Below are 22,896 nucleotides of genomic sequence, written 5' to 3'. Positions count from 1 at the left end.
GATGTGTCAGTGTAGGTGTAGGTTTATCAACTGCAACAAATGTACCGCCCTTCTGGGGAATATTAAGAATGAGAGTGGCTATATGGGAAATCTCTGTACTGTCTGTTCAGTTTTGCTGTGAACCTAAAACTGCTCTAAAAAATAAAGTCAAACACACACACACACACACACACACACACACACACACAGTCCAGAGAGGCAAAACTTGACACAGTATTTTTCCATATTTATTTAGCTTTCTTTTAGCTAAGTAAGCACAGTTTGAAACAACTCACTAATCATTTTACAATTCTGCAGTCACAAACAATAACATAACATGCATGAATAATGCTCTAGGTACTACTTTAAACATTTTAAAGGTAAGTTATAAATTGGTTTTGTGTTGAGCTAATGTTATGGGTAGCTACTGAGTTACCAAATTCTCTAACTACTGAAAAAGCTGAGTGAATTTTAATTGTAGTAATTTATCAATCTTTACAAGTAAAAGAGAAATGCTGCTAAGAATGTGACGATCAAGGATTTCCAACAAAGGAGGAAAACTTAACTATGACATGGTATAAACCTATATAAATTAAATCAATTGGCTAATCATAATTTTGAAGAAGTCCATAAAGCATTGGAGAATTCCTTAAATACCTTACATGTTATTACAATAGTGTCAGTTATATCATTGCAAGTTCACATAGTACAACATGTTCTATGTACAGAAAATTCCTTTTCCAAACCTGGTCATATTTGAGCTGATTTCTACAAACTTGTAACTGCTAATCTGTGTAGGTGGGTCAGTGAGCTACTTAACAAAGCAGAGCTGAAAAGTCTGGAAATCTAATTTTGAGAGCCCAAAACCCCTACTTCCACTTCCAGTGAATAAAATGGAACGTGAACATTCATTTCAATTGTAAAGTAAATAATAGCGGAAGCAGAACTCAGGAAAAATACATGTGGGTCTCTTGGCCTAAATTTCCACTGTCTACCTGCCAAACACCGAGTCCTAAATATTCAGTTCTACTGCCACCAGCTCTCAAAATTGTATCCCTTTCCACAGCCTCTTCTGTGGACATTACAGCATTTAACACACTAAACTGTAATCACTGGTTTTGTCTGACCTTTGTATTAGCATTTGAAGACAGACTTCTCACCTTTATTTCCTAATCGTCACATATTAAATATTCAGCAAATGTTTGTTAAATGAATAAATGAATATTTATTTCAGATGTTGTAACTAAATATCCCACATGTTGTAAACATTGTAATAAGTATTTTATTACTTAAAACTATGTTTAATATTATGTCAAAAATAAGAAAGAAAACTAATCATCTCAGCCTATTTCTAACATCAAAACTTTAATCCTTGTGTTAATTTATATTCATGCACGTGGTGTTACTATATACACTGGCACAACGTGGGATTAGCTTTTAGTACCTTCCTCTTCATTCACATTCACTATTGTTAGTGTACGTCGGCATAGTCCCTAGAGAAATATGTCTCACAAAATGATACATCAGTAATACTAACATTGAGCTGTTAAAATAAATCTTCTCATCCTAGCTTATCTGTCTCTACTTTCAAATCAGGATTTCTTCATGATAAAAGCCAGGCCTAACCACTTTTTAATTCTACTTTTCCTTTGATACAATAAACAAACCATAGAACAACAGTTTTTAATGCATTACTATAACCATTTTATGTTTCTTCCCTATTTATGTTCTTACAGGTAAAATGCCATTACAGTGAATTCTCTTGGAGAGCCAAATTGATTGTTCTTGTGAACTCGCCATTAGAATTTACTTTATGTATATTATATAGCTTTCAGGAACAATTTATCACAAAAATGTTAGGCTTCAAGAAGTGAAAACCAGCATCTGAAACCTGAGTAAAAAGTGACACATATACAATTCTTTCCGTCAACAAGAACAGAAATCACTATGTAGTATGGTACTCTTCATTTTGAAATTTTGTGTGTAAACTTATATAACTGCCAAGAAATGGTTAATTTCTTTTTCCCCTTCGCAGTAATAAAGGTTCCAAAAAAGTACTTTCTATGCCAGTTTATTCTTCATAAATAAATCACTACTATAATAAACTATCGAGAAATGAAAATATTTAAACTTTTTTTAAAAAAAATAGCCCTTCCTGATTAACAGGATTTGTTTTAATGGAATTTTATCTATAGTATCTTATACCTTACACAAGTAACCATTAAAACAAAGAAGTCAATGACAAAGTATCCATGGAATTGTATCACAGTTCTCAGGAAACAGACATTCAGAAAAGATTTAAGGCTAGCCAGTAATAGCCTCTCATAAAACCCAACGAACCTTACAATTGTAATTAGACTTCAAAAGGACCAAAATATTAGTTTACGTTGAGCCAAGATTAGGAAAATCTTCCACTGTTGACATTTTCATGTTCTTAGTTTTTCAATCAAACAGTCAGCCTGTAATTTTGAAAACACAACATATTTTTAGATTCTACTTATTGTAGCCAATATGAAATAATTCTACTGGGATCCCTATTATAATAAGTCACAGCAGAAGAGCTGAATATTATATATTCTGTTCCTAAATATATCTTATAAAAAATTTCTCAATAGTTTTATAAACTATAGTAAAGGTATTCCACATTGTATATACAGAGGCAGATTTTTATCCATATTGCATATTCGTTAAAAAGCTTCAACAAGAAAAGGAAAATATACTACAAACATTTTACAAAGTAAACTAGATGTGGAGGAACCTTAAATGCATATTACTAAATGAAAGAAGCCAATATGAAAAGGCTACATAGTGTATGATTCCAATTATAAGACATTCCAGAAAAGGCAAAACTGTGAAGGCGTTAAAGAGATCACTGGTTACCAGGAATTAAGGGAGAGGGAGAAATGAATAGGTAAAGCACAGAGAATTTTGTTATACTATAATACTGGATACATGTTACTACACATTTGTCCAAACGAATAAAACATAGAACACCAAGAATAAACCCTAGTGTAAATCATGAACTTGGGTAAAAATGATGTGTTACTGTAATTTCATGGATTATAACAAACATATAACTGTGGTGTAGGATGTCCATAGCAGGAGACTGTGAGTATATGGGGGACAAAGCGTGTATGGGAACTCTCTAGACTTTCCATTCAATCTTGCTGTGAGCCTGAAAGTGCTCTAAAAAATAAAATCTATTAAAAAAATTAAAAAGTAAACAAAAGTCTTCTAGTTATTCATTATCTCAAATACTCTTCTCAAACATCTGATATATCTAAAACATTATATAAGAGATTTTGAAATAAATCTTAGTATCTTTATTTTGATTTTTTTCAAAGTCTCATAATATATGCTGACAGATCTAAAGAGAGTTCAGATTCACAGAATGAACCATTAACACATCTTATAACTCTGTTCATTCATTTTCTTCTAACTAAAAAGTCAGGTAAGGAAATATGGTTAAAAACATTACAAAAATGTATTTTTAATTACTTTATTATAAAAGCATGGAGCATGTAGAAAATTAGAAATACAAATAAGGAAAAAATCCCTTTTTTAATCATACTGATTATTTAAAGAGACCACACCAACTGCCCTATCGAACATTCTACTAATTTTATTTCAAACACACACACATGTAAATATTTCAAATTATTTTTAAATTAAATAAAATCATCTGGACAAGTTGAAGAGAGGGATGATAAGTTTGAAATAAGAAGTTTCTAGAAATCATGTTTTTTTTCCCTTAGGTACCATGACTATAATAACAACATGTGTTAACAATAATTGTTTAATTTGTAATTTAGTGATTATTTAAATATAGCAACTATAGATCTCCTTACCATCCTGGACACATAACAACTGGCAAATTACTAGTCAAGTGGCCCTGGAAGGACAGTCACTTAATAACTAAGGCTTGACTGTCAGGCAACAGGCCTGTAACCAGCTTGAATTCTATTTTACTTTTGCCCTAGCAAAGCAGAATTCTGCAATTTTTTAGGCTCAATGGCTTCAACCTCAGATCTAGCAGCTGATGCTATAAGGGTAGCCCTTTTCTAAACTAGAAAATTATAGAAATTCAATTTCTACAATAGTGTTGGTGATGATAACAGGCAGCAGGTAATATTTCTAGTACTTGCTTTGCAAGTTACAGTTTTAAGTTCTTTATATGTAGATTATTTTATCAATCCTCTTATCAACCATAACAGGTGGGCATGTTCCTTATAGGCAGGTAATAGATAAAGAACTTGGGCCTTAAAACATTTAAGTAACTTGCATAGGGGACCTCAAGTAACTGATGGAGCCACAATTTCAACGCAGATCGGACTCCAGGTTCTGAACTGCTAATGCCATGGTTCTTCATATCCTCTGCTTGCAATGGAAAGACTTAACCATAACTTCTCTTCCTACAGATCTGATAACCTGGAAAATCCCTTAAATTAAAAATATGACTTCGGATATGTACGAGCAGTACATTAAATGAGAGGATCAAGTCTATGAGAGCTGTTAAGTGCCTACTGCTGCCAAGAAAAGAAGAACTGCAACAAAAAGGACAAATATTTTAGATATTTTTGTTTGCTGCTACCATAATAACAGCACTTACTGTGATAAACCAATAGGAATTCACTCTATAAACCAATTTTGATAAGAAGCCAAGCTGATCGGCAGGCGCCAGCACGTGGAGGTGCAGGTGGGAGATGGAACAGAACGGCGGCATGTGGAAACCCATTCTGAAACAGAGAGGTAAGAGACAGTTGGCAAGTCAGTTCTACAATAGTTTAAAGCTATTGTTTCAGGTTAAAACACATAAATATTAAAGATATCCGAAACAGGTTACCTAGGGTAGACAGACTGCCACTCAAACATCACTTTTACTGCTTTCTTTATACACTTCTCAGTATTCACACACTTCCTCCTCTTTTCATGCTGAAGTTCACCGTAACAAACTCTTCATCAAGGAGGGGCTTAACAGCATATAATGTCTCAGTAACACCTTGATGAATTCTGAGTTGGCATTATGTCAGTTCTTATCAATTTTAACCTTTAATTCTCCTAAGATATGGCTCTGCAATGAATCTTTTAAAAAAAATTACAGGGCACTCCTGGGACCTTTAACTTTTAGACTGTACAGCTGGGACATAAAGTTGTTTGTTGTGTACTATGTTTGGCATAAATTCTACCCTTTTCTTTAAAAAAAAAATTACACGACCCTCAAGTAGAAGGGTTCCTTTATTCCAAGACACAGCCAGTAAATAGTGTGCCTTCTCCTTTAATAAAGCAGTCATTTCCTTACCAACCCATCCTCCAGTAGTGAGTTATTTACATCATTATTAAAAAAAAAAAACTTTATCATCACTCAATTTCTTAATAATGAAAATAAGTTAGATGATAATTATAATTATCTGCTTTATAAAACATTTGTAAGAGAATTCCTTTGACTACTAACAAATTTCTACTAAGAAGCTTTTAAAATATGATTCTATCTCTTAAAAATCAGTTTACAGTTTTGTAAGTCCACTTAGAAATTCTGAGTGGAGAAAGGCACACTTGTAACAATAATCCGAGTCTAAAGCCTAGAAATATTTGCCTCCTCAAACTAGAAGTGAGTCTCAATTAAAAAAAAAAAAAACAGACTACAGTGAGAGGGAGTGTAGGAGGGGGTAGGAGAAGTGGTCTATTTGCAGCAACACAGGACTGACAATGGAGAGTCAGAAACACAACACCTATTGAAAAGCTTCTACCACTACCTAGAAAAAGGAGACTGAGTTTTCCTTCTGTGAAACAGGAGTCACGTAATATAGAATCAAGTAATCTAAAAGCTAGACGTGACTCAAAGGTTCATTCAACCCTTTCATTTCAAAGATGGGGAAGCCAAGATCCAGAAAGCAGGAGACTTCCCAAGGTCACAAAGTCAGGCAGTGGTGGAACGAGGATTGAGATCTTGGTCCAACATTCATTCTTCTAATAAGCACTCCTCTGACTGGGAAGGGAATATACTGCTTTTGGCCAAAGGGTCTCAAATACCATCTGTTCCTTATCACTTGAAGAGCGCTTACAGTTTTCAGAGGATTTTCACACACATAATCTTATTTGAACCGGTAAGTAGGCAGAGCAGGTATTATCTTGGACAGGTTAAATGCCTCAAGTATCACAGCCAGTATGAGCCCAGTACACAGCAAGTAACATGGAGAGCGTTAGAGCACAGGTCTCTTTGAATTCCAGTTCAGATGTTAGAAGTAATCTCCAATCGACCTGCCTTGGTACGCCTTTGGTCACACAAGGTAAAGTCAGAAGTCTTTTAAAAAGGAAAAAACACTACTTAGATTAAGTAAAATCGTTGCCACATTGAACATTATATGATTTTTGCTCAAACTTTGGCAAATGCCAGAGATCAGTTCGGCAGGCAACGAATTTAAGTTAATTTCACACTACAAATATAATAATGTATTTTTAATCACATAAAAATATTTTCTAAAGAAATTCAATTTACATACAATTTTCATAGAAATGGACATATTGAACAAAGAAAGGTGGACTTGTAACTATTTTACCTACCCACTGCTTAAATAGACTTGTCTGCCCAAACTCCAAGTGGTGATTATTAGATGCTGAGACATGAGAGGAAGAAGTTTTATTTATTAAATTTATACTACCAATGAACAATGTATGTTCACTTTCAGGAAAACTGTATTTAAGCCACCTCTGCTTTCATTTCCCAGGAGGGAACAAAATTTCAGAAAAACTAACTACTATATTGGTTTCTATCTGGAAGTATACATACCTCGCATTTTTGAAGTCAGTGAAATTATTCCTTTCAAGAATGGTTTTTCCAACAGTCACCATGCTCTCAACTATAAAACAAGAAAGAAACTACATTACACTGTAGGAGACACTAAATTAATTTTAACTTTTAGGATCCTAATCAAAAGTCGTATTCAATGGGTAAACACTTAAAGACCTGTTTAATAGCTCTAAGTTACTGAGAAGTTTGCTCATTAACACTAAAATGAAGGTTCAACCTACCACAACGTATGGTGTATAGGCTGACTTTGAACAGCTGTTGAGGAGCACTATCAAGTGACTACTTAGGACATCTGATCCTATTTAGCTCTAATTCTAATCATAAGGAGACCAACTAAGAAACAAAAACATATTTGAATTAAGAAGACAGGAAAACTTAATTTGTCTTTCAGCCCAAATTAAGGATATGATAGTCCTTCATGTCAGCCTACCTTTGATTAGTTAAATGTTCATATAATTGTTTTGGCTTCTGAATTCTATCTGCCTTAGCGTCTTTACTGTCTTGGTGCTTTATGCCTTCGGATAGGAATATGCTTCCCCATGAGAAAAAATCTGGTAACCTGCAATCTCCAAAGCACAATGCCAAACTGTAGACCTCTCTTGTTTCTGAATGGTGTAACCAAGTATTTGGAAGGGGGAAGAAATGAGAGAGTCTACAGAGGATGGGTGTTATAAAAGAGGCTCATAAAATTGTTGCGAGGGAGGAGTACGGGACTCTATTTCAACTGGTCCCCCGGATTGAGCTGGACATCTACCAGACCATTCTGAACACCCACATCAGTCTGAGATGTAAGAAGATATATCTGGATCTCACTGGATAAGAATATCTCCAGTGGTTGGTCTCGAGGTATGAGGTGGGGAGCTGTGATTCTGCAGGCAGATATCGGAAGATAAATGGAAGGGGGAGGGAGCCTCTGTGTTCTTGCACTGGGAAAGCAACAGCCTTCCACGGGCTGGGCATAGACTCCCAGACCGGTAGTGGCAGGGAAAGGACTTAGGACAGCCCCCCAGACTGAAACCTGGAGCTATAGGGGCACGCATGCGAACCCCGGGACAGCTGGCGGTTTTAGAAGCACAAAGGGCAGAGACAGGCCCGGCCCTGGGAGCAACGGCTGGGAGAGCAGCTGTGGGGTGCACAACCCAGGACGCTGTGGGCTTTTAGCAGCACAGACAGAAACAGAGACAGTGTGGCCTGGAGAGCTCAGTGAAGGGCAGACTGCGATCTCTCTGTTCTGACAGAGGTTTGGATACAGTCACTTCTGCTCTGACTCTTCGAAGAGAGGCGGAAAGGCAATGGGGAAACCTGCCAGAGAACAAAAGCCCCAAAAAACTGGTTTTCACTGAGCCCATCCTCCACCCACACAGGGGGCAGGGCAACTCTGCCCAAATAGGGTTGCATGAGTAACAGCAGCAGGCCCCTCCCCCAGAAGACAGGCTGAAAGAACAAGAGGCCAACAACCCTAAGGTCGCTATAAAACAGGTGCATCTTGCTTGGGTTGTGGTCAATAATTTGGACTCTGTACATTCCCTCAACGACCCCTCAACAGAATGACTAAGAGGAGGAACTCCCAACAAAGGAAAGAATCAGAGACTGTGGTCTCTGATGGATAGGGATATAATCAAGATGTCAGAAATAGACTTCAGAGTAACAATTATCAAGGCAATATCTAGGCTTGAGAAAAATATTAACAGCAATATAGAATCTCTAAGGGCAGAAATGAGATCTAATCAGGCCGTACTTAAAAATGCTATGAATGAAATGCAGTCTAAACTGGATACTCTGACTGCCAGGGTAAATGAGGCAGAAGAACAAATTAGAGAGCTAGAGGATAAGATGACAGAAAAGAAGGAAACCAAGGCGGCATGGGAAAAACAAATTAAACCCCAAAGAATCAAACTGAGAGAGATTAGTGACTCAATGAAATGTTCCAGTATCAGAATTACTGGGATCCCTGAGAGGGTGGAGAAAGAGAGAGGTCTAGAAGATATATCTGAGCAAATTGTGGCTGAGAACTTCCCTAATCTGGGGAAGGAAACAATCATTCGTGTCCAAGAGGCAGAGAGGACGTCTCCCAAGATCAATGAGAACAGACCGATGCCATGACATATAATAGAACAATTTGCAAATCTTAGATCCAAGGAAACAATCTTGAAAGCAGTGAGGGAGAAGAAAAAGATTTCTTACATACAGAGGGAGGAACATCAGAATAACGTCAGACCTGTCCGCAGAGACCTGGCAAGCCAGAAAGGGCTGGCAAGACACATTCAGGGTACTAAATGAGAAGAACATGCAGCCAAGGATATTTTATCCAACAAGGCTGTCATTCAGAATGGATGGAGAGACAAGGAGCTTCCAAGACCGGCAGAAACTGAAAGATTACGCGACCACCAATCCGGCCCTGCAAGAAATATTAAGGGGGGGGGGTTCTATAAAAGGAGAAAGACCCCCAAGAGTGATATAGAACAGAAATTTACCGAGACAATCTATAGAAACAAGGACTTCACAGGCAACATGGTGACAATAAAATCATCTTTCAATAATCACTCTCAATGTGAATGGCCTAAGTGCTCCCATAAAATGCACAGGTTTGCAGATTGGTTAAAAAGACATGACCCATCCATATGCTGTCTACAAGACACTCATTTTGAATCCAAAGATACATCCAGACTGAAAGTGAAGGAATGGCGATTTTTCATGCCAATGGACCTCAAAAGAAAGCTGGGGTAGCAATTCTCTTATCAGACAAATTAGATTTTAAGCTAAAGACTGTAGTTAGAGATACAGAAGGGCATTATATCATTCTTAAAGGGTCTATCCAACAAGAGGATCTAACAATTTTAAGTGTCTATGTCCCCAACATGGGCAATTACATAAGCCAACTGTTAACCAAAATAAAGAGACATATAGATAATAATACGTTAATAGCAGGGGACCTCAACACTCCACTCTCAGCAAAAGACAGATCATCTAAGCAGAAAATCAACAAAGAAACAAGAGCTTTGAATGACACATTGGACCAGATGGACCTCATAGATATATACAGAACATTCCACCCTAAACAACAGAATACTCATTCTTCTTGAACGCACATGTAACTTCCTCCAGAAAAGACCACATACTGGGTCACAAATCAGGTCTCAACCGATACCAAAAGACTGAGATTATTCCCTGCATATTCTCAGACCACAATGCTTTGAAACTAGACCTCAATCACAAGAAAAAACTTGGAAGAAATGCAAACAGTTTTAAAGACCATCCTGCTTAAGAATGCTTGCGTCGCCCAGGAAGAATGTTTGGGTCAACCAGGAAATCAAAGAAGAACTTAAACAATTCATGGAAACCAATGAGAATGAAAACACATTGGTCCAAAATCTATGGGATACTGCAAAGGCGGTCCTAAAGGGGAAACACACTGACATTCAAGCCTCACTCAAAAAAATAGAAAAATCGAGAAAACACAAACTATCTTTACACCTTAAAGAAGTGGAGAAGGAACAACAACTAAAGCCTAAGCCACACACTAGAAGAGAAATTATTAAGATTAGAGCAGAGATCAATGAATTAGAAACCAGAAATACAGTAGAGCAGATCAATGAAACTAGAAGCTGGTTCTTTGAAAGAATTAATAAGATCGATAAACCACTGGCCAGATTTATCCAAAAGAAAAGAGAAAGGTTCCAAATTAATAAAACTATGAATGAAAGGGGAGAGATCACGACTAACACCAAGGAAATAGAAACAATTATTAGAAATTATTATCAACAACTGTATGCCCATAAATTAAGCAAACTGGAAGAAATGGATGCCTTCCTAGAAACCTATAAACTACCAAGACTGAAACAGGAAGAAACTGACATCCTGAATAGACTAATAGCCAGTAATGAGATTGAAGCAGTGATCAAAAACCTCCCAAAAAACAAGAGTCCAGGGCCTGACGGATTCCCTGGGGAATTCTACCAAACTTTCAAAGAAGAAATAGTACCTATTTTCCTGAAGCTGTTTCAAAAAACAGAAACAGAGGGAAAACTTCCAATCTCATTCCATGAGGCCAGCATTACCTTGATCCCAAAACCAGGCAAAGACCCCATCAAAAAGGAAATTTACAGACCAATATCCCTGATGAATATGGATGCCAAAATTCTCAACAAGATCCTAGCTAATAGGATCCAACAGTACATTAAACGGATTATCCATCATGCCCAGGTAGGATTCATCCCTGGGATGCAAGGGTGGTTCGACATTCACAAATCAATTAATAGGAGAAAGACAAGAACCATATGGTCCTCCCAATTGATGCAAAAAAAGTATTTGACAAAATACAGCATCCTTTCCTGATTAAAAATCTTCAGAGTGTAGGAATAGAGGGTTCATTCCTCAATTTCATAAAAAACATCTATAAAAAGCCCAAAGTGAATATCATTCTCAGTGGGGAAAAGCTAAGAGTCTTTCCCTTAAGATCAGGAACACGACAAGGATGCCCACTCTCACCTCTATTGTTCAACATAGTACTAGAAGTCCTAGAAACAGCAATCAGACAACAAAAAGAAATAAAAGGTATTCAAATTGGCAGAGAAGAAGTCAAACTCTCTCTCTTCGCAGATGACATGATACTTTATGTGGAAAACCCAAAAGACTCCACCCCCAAATTACTAGAACTCATACAGCAATCTAGAAATGTGGCAGGATACAAAATCAATGCACAGAAATCAGTTGCTTTCCTATACACTAATAATGTAACTGCAGAAAGAGAAATTAGGGAATCGATTTCATTTACAATAGCACCAAAAACCATAAGATATCTTGGAATAAACCTAACCAAAGAGGTAAAGGATCTATACTCTAGAAACTACAGAACACTTATGAAAGACACTGAAGAAGACACAAAAAGATGGAAAAACATTCCATGCTCACAGATTGGAAGAATAAACATTGTTAAAATGTCTATGCTGCCCAGAGCAATCTATACTTTCAACACCATCCCGATCAAAATACCAATGCCATTTTTCAAAGTGCTGGAACAAACAATCCCAAAATTTGTATGGAACCAGAAAAGACCCTGAATCGCCAAGGAAATGTTGAAAAAAAACAAAAACAAAAACAAAGCTGGGGGCATCACATTGCCTGATTTCAAGCTACATTATAAAGCTGTGATCACCAAGATAGCGTGGTACTGGCACAAAAACACACAGATCAATGGAACAGAAGAGAGAGCCTAGATATGGACCCTCAACTCTATGGTCAACTAAAAAAAAATGGGACAAACAGAAAACAAATGGCAAGGGGCACCTGGGTGGCACAGCGGTTAAGCGTCTGCCTTCGGCTCAGGGCGTGATCCCAGCGTTCTGGGATCGAGCCCCACATCAGGCTCTTCTGCTATGAGCCTGCTTCTTCCTCTCCCACTCCCCCTGCTTGTGTTCCCTCTCTCGCTGGCTGTCTCTATCTCTGTCAAATAAATAAATAAAATCTTTAAAAAAAAAAAAAAAAAAAAAAAAAAGAAAACAAATGGCAAGATAGTACATCTAAATTGAACTGCACCAATAGTTATATTAAAGTTTTATGAACTAAACACTCCCAATTAAAAATCACAGATTTTCACATTACATTTAAAAAATAATAATAAATAAGCAAGATGCAATGATATTGCTATCTTCAAGTCTTTAAATATTAATATTCAATTTGGTTGAAAGTATAGAAAAAGATACCCAAAATGGACAGTAAGTAACAGGAAGTTAAAGTAGTTAAATTCATGGCATACAAAATAGACTCAAGAAGTATTTCCAGAGACAAAGAGGGACATTTTACAATGATAAAAAAAGGATCAATTCATTAAGAAGACATGACAATCATAATTATGTATTCACTTAAAATCAGATTCAAAATACATGGAGCAAAAGCTATTGTCTCCTTTCTATCTCACTGTTATGTACTCTATTATTTCTTTCCTTATATTTATTTTGGTCTGATTTGCTTGTCTCTTTCTAGCACCCTAAAGTAGAAACTTAGGTCATTTGTTTTAAACGTCCTCTTCTAACATAAGCATATACAGCTATAAATTTCCCTGTAGGTATTGCTTTGGCTACATTCCACAAATCTTGATAAGCTGCATTTTTGCTATTAATTCCATATTGTTATCTTTGACCTACTTATTTGGAAATTATTTAAAAGTGTGTTAATTTAAAAATATTTAGTGCAATTCTACGTTTCATTATTTTCCTACTTTAACTCCATTGTGATCAAAGAACGTGTAAGATTTCAATAATTTGAAATGTATTTAGACTTACTTTATTGCTTGGAATATGGTCTATCTTGGTGAACATGTGCTCTTAACAAAATGTGTACTTTATAGTTAGGTAGAGTTCTAAAAATATCAATTATAATCACAGTGCTTGATAGCGTTATTGAGCTCTTCCACTTTCTTATTATTTCCACAACTTCATAGACTGTATATAAATATTAATTTTAAGAACTTTTTTTTTTAAGATTTTATTTATTTATTTAACAGAAATAGAGACAGCCAGTGAGAGAGGGAACACAAGCAGGGGGAGTGGGAGAGGAAGAAGCAGGCTCATAGCGGAGGAGCCTGATGTGGGGCTCGATCCCATAACGCCGGGATCACGCCCTGAGCTGAAGGCAGACACTTAACAACTGCGCCACCCAGGCACCCCTAATTGTAAGAACTTTTAAACTTCTTTACAGAAATATTAAAATATAAACAAAATCAGAAAGGAGAGTAAAATGAAATCCCAAATACCCACCATGCTGCTTCAAAATTGGTTAACATTTTATTTGTAACAGTTATAAAAACTTTTAACAAAACAGAATGCTAGAAAAAGAAAACCAAGCATGAATATATTTCTCCCTCCTTAAAAATCATTATAAAAAGGAAATACTTAAGGCATGGTGGCTGCTGCTTGATACTAAATAGTGCAAAAAATATTGGACTTTATCTGCTGGAATAAATATGAAATGTACTCATTGAAGTTCAGATGACGAAGGAATCTTGCAATATAGAGCAGAAACAGTTTAAAAACTGGTAATTCAGTAGTCTAAATACTAACGAAGTACACATCAAAGTTTTCCATCAAAAATATTTCTTATTCACCTCCAAAAAAATCTGGCCCAATCTATCTTGTCAGCTACTTAAATTATTAACCAAACTAATCCTGGAGACAAAGGCTATGAAAGCAGATATGAAGTGAACTTAGAAATGTCTTAGGAAATGATAACTGGTAAGTCACAGAAATCATGAGTAGGAAAATATAGGATAACCCTGTAAGAGACAAGACTCAAAATCTTCTTTTCAGAAGTTAAAAGGTCATTGCTAAAATCTCATCACTAAACTTTGGTGTTAGTTCATCTAGACGAGAAACTTACAAGGCAGGTACCAATATGGTCTCATTTTCTATAGCACCTTCCATTTTCGAAGTCAAGGAAAGCCATCATTTAAAAAACATAAAGAGGCAATAGCTTTTAGAGATTTTAAAGATTAAATAACATGATGTATGGAATTTGCTTTAAATCCACTGTGGGAATGTGGAGCTTGGGTGATGAACACATGGAGATTACACTATTTTCTTTATTTTTGTATCTATTTGAAATTTTTCATGACAGAAGTTTCACAAATGCTCCTCTTTCCTTAACAGCTGGCTAGACTTTTTCTTTTTAATTGTCACTGCTATCACTGATGCCAACTCAGAATGACATAACCATGAAGAATACTGCTGTCATCTTACCCAGTTCTATGTGATCTTTCTTTAGCTCTCTACAGTTTCCAAGATGCTTCTTTGGCACCACAAGATAATGATGAGGTGCTGCTGGCTTGATATCTTTGAAGCAAACTAGGTCTTCATTCTGAAGGAAAAAACATACTGTTTGTTAGTGAATTTTTTAAAAAGAATTTCCTAATGCTGTTCTGGCATGTCTTAAACACCCTAAATTTCAGTCTGATAGGGAAATGGTACTTATGTTACAACTAACCCCAGCTGGGCAATATTGTGATTATGCATTAAGTTCATAAAGACAAGCTTTAGCATCCTTCATGAGATGCTCATTTGTTCCAGAAAATGAAGACTTATATAAAGCTAATTTCAGGGAAACAATTATCAATGAAATTCAATAAAAGTTTATTACCAAAGGGGCGGCTGGGTGGCACAGTGGGTTAAGGGTCCCACTCCTGGTTTTGGCTCAGATCATGATCTCAGGTTTGTGATCTCAGGGTTGTGAGACAGAGCCCCGTGTCCAGTTTCATGCTCAGTAGGGAGTCTGCTTGAGATTCTCTCTCCCTCTCCCTCTTTCCCTCCCGCTTGTGCTCTTTCTCTCTCTCTCTCAAATAAATAAATCTTTAAAAAACAAAACAAAAAAACTTCATTACTAACAATCCCAGGGTTTTTTAAATTTCTTTAAATATTTCTCCATCTCTCTCTAAGGATTTTTCACTCTTTTAATATGAACTTTTAAATGTTTGACTACAGAAACATAGCAAGATCAATAAATTCTTTTTTACATTTTTTTCCAAAGTAGCATGTTCTGCAATTTTAACAGAAAAATCATCTAACATCTACATATCCAGAGGTCACCTTTTTAAACATTTTTTACAGCAGTTATACAGAAATACTTTTTTTCTGTTTATAGCATTAAAAAGCCTTTGAATTGCTAAGACAAGCTCCAATATATTGCACTCAGTGTCCAATCCATTATATTAGTTTCCTGATTTATATACTCCACATACTTACGTAAGGAAAAAAGAAAAGAAATGAAAAAGGGAGTCTTTCATCCTACTGACATTTGAGTTTCAAGCTTTTCCAAAAGGAAAATCAATATTCCCTAAATACCCTTATTCACTAGCTTATATACAAAATTTTTCAATGGCTAAAAGACACATGAAAAGATGCTTAACACCACTCATCATCAGAGAAATGCAAATCAAAACCACAATGAGATGAAACTTCACAGCAGTCCAGTGGCTAGTATTAAAAAGACAGGAAGTAGGTGTTGACATTAATGTGTAGAAAAGGGAAACTTTGGGCACTGTTGATGGGAATGCAAACTGGTGCAGCCACTATGGAAAACAGTATGGAGGTTCCTCAAAAATTAAAAACAGAAAGACCATATGATCCCCCAGTTCCACTACTGTGTATTTATTTATCCAAAGAAAATGAAAACACTAATTCCAAAAGATGTATGCACCCCTATGTTTATTGTAGCATTATTTATAATAGCCAAGACATGAAAGCAACCTGGGAATTCATTAATAGATGAATGAATAAAGGAGATATGATGTACATATACAAGGAAATTTTACTCAGTCATAAAAAAGGATGAGATCCTGCCATTTGTGACAACATGGATGGACCTAGAGGGTAATATACTAAGAACAAACTAGCAGCTCCTAGAGGAAAGGTTGGGAAGGGTGGCGCAAAACAGGTGAAGGAAAACCCTTGCATTTTAGGTAGCTGATGCAATCAATGCCTGAATTAGATTTCCATTAAGCTTTCTAAAATATTGGCCCTCTGATGTTACTCTCTCCTGCTGCTACTACTGAACTAGTCATTATTTAGACTCTTCATTTTAAGACAGACTTTCTCTTCCGAAGATACAATGACAAAGAATGTGAAATGATGCATGTACAAAGCTATCCTCTGCAGCATGATTTGTAATAGCAAAAAAGTACGGGTCCATAATTCAACTAGGAGACTGGTTGAATAAATTGTAGCAAATTCATAAAATGAAGTAATATATAGCTATAAAAAGGAAAGAAGATCTTTATATACTTACAAAATCATTTCTAAAACATACTTCGAAGTTAAAAAAATAAAGCAAGGAGCAGGAGAGTGGTAAGGCCATCTTTTGTGTAAGGAAGAAAAGTACAAATATAAACATACACATACATATTCTCACAATGGAAGGATAAATCAAAAATATATTTTTTAGTTTCTTGTGAAAGAAGAGGAACAGGGTAAAGATGACAAGAGAATGGATGCTAGACTTCTCTGAATGTACTTAGCTTTACAATCTTGACTTTAAAAACGTGAATATTTAATACCCTTTTGGACTTAAAAACAATACCTAAAAATTGAAAACAAATAGAAACAAATAAACCTAACTATATGTCACCTTGATAACATAAACATACAAAGAAATTTCCTTTTTTTAAAAAAAGATTTTATTTATTTGAGAGAGACAGAGAGAACTAGAGCACATGAGAGAGAGCACACGAGTGGACGGGGGGTGGGGGGCAGAGGGAGAGGGAAAAGCAGATTCCCCACCGAACAAGGAGCCCAAGATCTCAGGACCCATGGACCAGGACCTGAGTTGAAGGCACCCAGGCACAAAGAAAATATATTTCAAGTGACTTTAAAACACAGAATTTTGACTATCCATCCCTAATGAAAACCGCTAAATGAGAACTTTTCATTTATGCTTTCAACGCAGATCAGAAGGAAGCTTCTCAAGTGTGGGATATGCCATATTTATCCTTGAATTAGAAGCGAATAACATACACTAAACTAGAAAGATCTTAATAAATAAAAGATGCTTAAATAGAAAGAAAAAGCTACTAATGCTCCCTCCTCTACTCCTTAAAAAAAAATGGTGCCATTATACTTTTTACATACTTTTCCAGTAACAGAGATAGACTTTCCAAGATCTTTCAGTCTGTCCTTGCAAAACACCTTCTTAAAGTTGGAATTATGGCCATTGTCTGATTTTAACAGTGTTTCTCAGCCTTTTTTCATTACCATCCCCCTAAGGAAACTTTTCAGATTTTTTTTTCCTAATTGCCCCCCTCCCCTGATATTTTAATACCACAGCCATATTGTACATGTGTTTATATCCTAACTGCTATACATGTATTTTATATATATAAACAAAAACCTTTTTTTTTTTTTGCCTCTGCCCCTGTCCCAGGCAAGAACATCAATTTTTACCCCTTTTGAGAATGCATGTATTAGACAAAAAGCTAGTCCATCTTGACTTCATTATCACCACTGAATCCAAGCATCTGGGCTTAGCACTCATTAAATACGACAAATAAACTGTGGTGAAGAGGGTAGATGGGCACTCAGCCTCCATTCCAAATACTTCTGTGTCTTTAGTAATACAGAAATTTAAAAAGCCAAAACCCCAGATGGAATTTAGATCTTGCCAATTAGGTGCTTTCAGACTTAGGTGCTTTGACAAGCTAACCTGAGAAAAAGCCATCTTCTGCAGCTCCCGCTAGTTCCAGCAGGCAAACGGGGTCAGCTCTAAGATGACCGAGATTCTTTTTCTTTCTCCCCGGCCCCTTTTCCAATGTCTAGTCAATAGCATCATGCGAGTCAAGAGACAGACATGAGACACCCATTTTTTGGGCACCATGGCCTACCAGTGTGGACCCAGCAGGTATAGTGTAGCTCTGAAGCTGTGTTATTTGTCAAAGGGGAGCAGAAATATGTACGTGCTATGAGCATTTAGCGCCCAGAGGTCAGAAATGGGGAACATCCTACAATAGGTGGAACAGCCTTGCACAACAAAGCAGAATCCAACCCCAAATGCCAATAGTACTCTCGCTGGAAACACCACTCAACAGTGGCGGTCATAGTGCTTCCTCATGTCTGAGTCACACCTACAGAGACATCTTCCTGAAGTCTCAGTTCCAAATGGCCATCACCTGACTCCTACCTTTCTGCCTGTGGCAGAGGAAACAGGTCCACAGCATGCAAGTGCTGTTCTGGATGTCATCTTTTTTTTTTTTTTTTTAAGATTTTTATTTAGGGGCGCCTGGGTGACTCAGTTGGTTGAGCATCTGCCTTCAGCTCAGGTCATGATCCCGGGGTCCTGGGATCAAACCCCAAGCGTGCACGCACTCTCTCTCTGTCAAATAAATAATGAAGTTAAAAAAAATATTTTTATTTATTTGACAGAGAGAGTGAGCCCAAACAGGCACAGTGGCAGGCAGCGGGAGAGGGAGGCAGAGGGAGAAGGAGAAAGAGAAGCAGGCTTCCCGTTGAGCAAGGAGCCCCATGTGGGGCTCAATCCCAGGACCCTGGGATCATGACCTGAGCCAAAGGCAGATGCTTAATGGGCTGAGCCACCCAGGCACCCCCTGGATGTGTTCTTGAAGGCTTTTCCTTCAGCCCTTGCAACGAATTTTTAGCAAATAATTCCTTATATTAAATCAATTTCTGCTTTAAATAGCTAGGTTTTTTTTTTTCTGCAACTAACCCCTGACTGATATATAAAGCAAACAAAAAGAAGTAACATTTGAAAGAACATTTCAGTACCACGCCATCTGAAGTGTAGGGCAAATTTGGTTTAAGAAGAGGGAGGGCATTTAGTTAAACTAGTATGTCCTCAGTGTGGCCTCAAGCAAGGTGAAAATAAACATCTAGCCTGATATTTCTCAACCATGTTTTCACTGTCACCCCTCCGAGGACATTCTTAAGACTTTTTTTTCCTGATTCCACTCTCATGATATTTTAATACTGCAGATATACTCTTTATCTGTTTATGTCCACTATGTTTACCTTTGCCTCACACAAAAAGAGTAAGATATTGTCACCCCAAAACTAACTTTTATCCCCCTCTGAGAACACATGGCCTAGTATCTGCTTAGTTTCAACTCTGCAGTATACAACAAAAATACACTATACAGATGCTTATGGAGTGAGGAATCTTCTCTAGCTTCTGCCAAATTAAACCCACATGATGCTGATAACTCCAATTATTGCAAATCAAATTTTCTCCTCTACCCTTAATTATAAGTCTACCCTACTTTATATAAACCCAATAGTTTCTAAATATTTACAACAAACATATATGAATGAATATAAGAAAATACTGTTTGTAGAATGCAAAATACACAAATTTAAGATTAGGTTCTCTTTTTAAAAAGACAAATCTTTAACTTTTAATTAGTGAGCTCTTATATATGAAATTATCTTAGACCCAATTTTAAAAAGATCTGCAACTTTTTGAGGCACCGTTGTACAAGCATGTGCATCTCGCTTATATTCTGTATTATATGGACTACTGTATATACTCATCCTGTGCTGCCTATGTAGGCTATAAATTAGTTAAAGTATTGACTGTGTCTAATTTCCTCTATAAAAATGTTCCAGCCTTTTCACATAGTTCACTCTGAGAATGTTCTTCATAGAGAAAAAATCCTGACCTTCAGCCTAGAAAAAAACTGTGATAGAAGTTTGGATCATCCCACACCCTCTCGGTGACTATTTTTATTTTTTTAATTAATTTATATTTTTCTCAGATTTTATTTATTTTTCTGAAAGACAGAGAGAGAGAGAAAGATCACGAGCAGGGGGGAAGGGCAGTGGGAGAAGCAGACTCTCGGCTGAGCAAGGAGCCCAATGCAGGACTCGATCCCAGAACCCTCGGATCGTGACCTGAGCTGAAGGCAGACAACCGACTGAGCCACCCAGGTGCCCTCCTCTGTGACTATTTTTAGACAAAACTTTTTACACTACTGGTACCTATTATTTACTAGTTTTCCTCAACATTGGTAGTGGAGTGTGCAAAATTTAAAAGCAGTTTCTAGGCAACTAACAAATATTGAATTTTGTGAAGCTAAAAAATTCACTTTACTTCTTGCTAGCCTAATTTTATATGTGGTGAAATAAGGAGTGAATGAAGGAGAGCTCAGTGGTCTGTCCTGACTCTATGGATCAGCTCAGCAGAGGCCTATTTGACAGACAACTGATGTACTTATTCCTTCTCTCTGTCAGCCGTTTCCTGTCTTCACTCCTTCCCCTGTTCAGAATAGATTTCAAGGTTTATCACTTCAGACCTCTCTCTAGCCATAAATTCTTACCTTTGTTCTAATGCACTTCCAAAATACCCACAGGGCCAGACCCCAACCGTGGGATGACCCAATTGTTCACCTTGTCTAAAACTAGACTCTGGCTGCTGCTAGAGGGGTAAAAAAATCACACAGCTGAACAAAATACTGCAGGTGGTAGAACCACCTCACCAAGCACAGGGCACTGTAGCCAGCTGCCTCCTCTGTATTCAGTCCACGCTTTAAACGATAAGATCTGAACAGGGACTATCCTTTATCTTATTCACCAATGAGTCTCCAACAGTAGGTGCTTAGAACAGATTCAATTCACTTTTAACAAATGAATTAATGATTACTAAAAAAACAAACAAACCAACCCTGAATCTTTGCAGCTGATCCTCTCCAAAGGCTGTTTCTTTAAAGGCATATGGAACCAGTAGAAGAAAATGTGTACCAGATACCTGTTTTCAAGTACCTGAGCAAAATCTTAGTGCTCTGAAAATGTGCATACATTCCAACTGACAACACCTGTACGAACTTTACCCCTTCAGTGGAAATCTGAGGCTATTAAGAAATAGTTTGACCTCGGCTCCACCCCTCCAGCCTAACTTCAGTCAGTTTAACAAAGCTTTTCCCAATTACCATTATCTCCTTTCTACTCAGTAGCAGTATTAGAGTGTGCAGAATTTAAAAGCAGTGTCTAGAAAGGCCGTGGGGGGGGGGAGTGGGATACGGGGGTTGGGGGAGGAATCCCTCCAATAAAAACAGGCCACAAATGCTATTTTCTGCCAAATACCTCGTACCTGCAGACAGACGCCGCAGTGTCTGGCTTTATCGCTACATTGTCCCCCTCCGCACAGCAAGAAGACTGCTGGAGACAGACACCACTCCGAGAGAAGCAAGTCCGTGATTAACACCAGGACACCCAGCCTCCGCCTCCCCGGTCCACACCTGCGAGGTCTCCCTCCCAGGGGCCTGACACGACCCCACCGCGGTCCGCCACCGCGAGGCCTCCGTCCCTGGGCTCCCCCACCCACGCCCGGTCCGCCGGCAGCCCACCTCGCAGTACAGGAGCTCGGTGCCCGGTTCCTGCTGCCCCGCGATCCGGCAGAACACGCACTTGCTACTGTAGTCCTCCGCCTTCGATGACTTTGCGACAACATCGGCAGTCTTCGATGAAGACACCTTAGACTCCGTAGGCTCCACTGCCTCAAAACCAGGCTCGGACGCCACACTACCGCGCTCAGGTTCCTCCGCCATCGTACCCGCCCCAAGGTGGCCGAGAACCTTGACTGCTCCGGCACCGGAGGCCCTGAGCTGAGTCCGCCTCCTGCAACTCCTCAGTTTTACCTGGAGGCGTCGCCCTTTGCCTGCCGCTGGGAAAGGCTGGGAGTTGGGCGCACGCGCTGATCCAAGCTTAGAGTAGAGCGAGGGCCATGAGGGGGCGCACGAGTTGCGCATGGGTGCGACGGGGAGGAGCCGGAGGGGGCTTACGGAGGTCGCTCCGCCCCCTGCGTCTCGTTGGTAAAGACGCACTACGTCCTTCGAGGCGCAGGAGCGCGCACCGTCGCGGTGACATCACTGGCGTGCCGTAACGTCCGGCCAAATGGAACCTGGTGGGTATGCTGGGCGTCTTTTCTCAAAGCTGCAAGTTAGCATCCCCTTAAGAGTGTAGTATGTTGTTTAAAAAAAAAAAAAAAAAGTCTTTAAAAATTCGTAGGTTTTAAGAGAATGAGCACAATTTCTAGAGCATTCTTTTCAACGTAGATAATGTTAGATGTTTCGTGTGTACATTTTTAGCCACGAATTTTAGGTGCCTAAGCTGAAAATATCCAAAACTGAAATTCATATCTCTGCTTTTTTGTTGTTGAAAGCACCAGCTAGTTCAAAATAGTGGCCTTTATCTTACATTCTTCATACACAGGTAAACGCGGAGTCGTTTGTTTATAGTCCGTAGTATTCCAGAAATTCTTTGCTCGTGCTTCATGCCTCGACCACTACAATAACCTAAGTTTCCCTCCTTGATTCTCTTGTTACTCAGAAACCTTTCAGTAACTATCGCGCCCAAAAGAAAGTCTCAATTAGTTAACTTGGTATTCAAGGTGGACTCTGACCTCAGCTTTTTATTTTATAATACTTGGCATTTGTTGAACACCTAAAATGTGCCATGTATTTTCTCTCAACCTAACGAGGTTGGTTTAATAATCCGCATACAGAGTTGAAGAAACAAACTAAGATAAAAGTTTGTCTAACTCCAGAACCCACCAACCTTTTTGAACGCAGAACTTTTTTAACACTGAAAATTTTCTCAAACTAGCTCATTATAGTATCCTTG

The 22,896-nt window shown here is 37.9% G+C and overlaps 1 protein-coding gene across 1 annotated transcript; it reads right to left on the bottom strand.

The window, feature by feature from the left end:
• Positions 1-213: 213 nt before the first annotated feature.
• Positions 214-22,171, bottom strand: HINT3 (histidine triad nucleotide binding protein 3). The gene is made up of 5 exons (XM_008691133.2): positions 21,621-22,171; positions 14,521-14,638; positions 6,767-6,836; positions 4,589-4,715; positions 214-2,438 (listed from the first exon to the last, which is right to left on the bottom strand). Exons 1-5 carry the CDS (start codon positions 22,020-22,022, stop codon positions 2,406-2,408), a joined length of 750 nt encoding a protein of 249 aa, XP_008689355.2. The 5' UTR covers positions 22,023-22,171; the 3' UTR covers positions 214-2,405.
• Between the last annotated feature and the right edge of the window lie 725 nt (positions 22,172-22,896).

Source organism: Ursus maritimus, unplaced genomic scaffold (assembly GCF_017311325.1).
Source record: "Ursus maritimus isolate PB19 unplaced genomic scaffold, ASM1731132v1 scaffold_13, whole genome shotgun sequence".
Lineage (NCBI taxonomy): Eukaryota > Metazoa > Chordata > Mammalia > Carnivora > Ursidae > Ursus > Ursus maritimus.
The sequence above is the reverse complement of the archived record's forward strand: the minus strand, read 5'-3'. Positions and strand labels throughout refer to the sequence as shown.

What these genes read in the sequence shown, in the direction of transcription:
- HINT3 (XM_008691133.2), bottom strand. Translation starts at nt 22,022, where the DNA reads ATGCGCAACTCGTGCGCCCCCTCATGGCCCTCGCTCTACTCTAAGCTT. An exon ending in GAAAGATCACATAGAACTGG is followed by an intron (nt 6,837 to 14,520) that starts GTAAGATGACAG and finishes CTTGTTTTATAG; the next exon opens with TTGAGAGCATGGTGACTGTT. An exon ending in ACTGACTTCAAAAATGCGAG is followed by an intron (nt 4,716 to 6,766) that starts GTATGTATACTT and finishes TCTCTGTTTCAG; the next exon opens with AATGGGTTTCCACATGCCGC.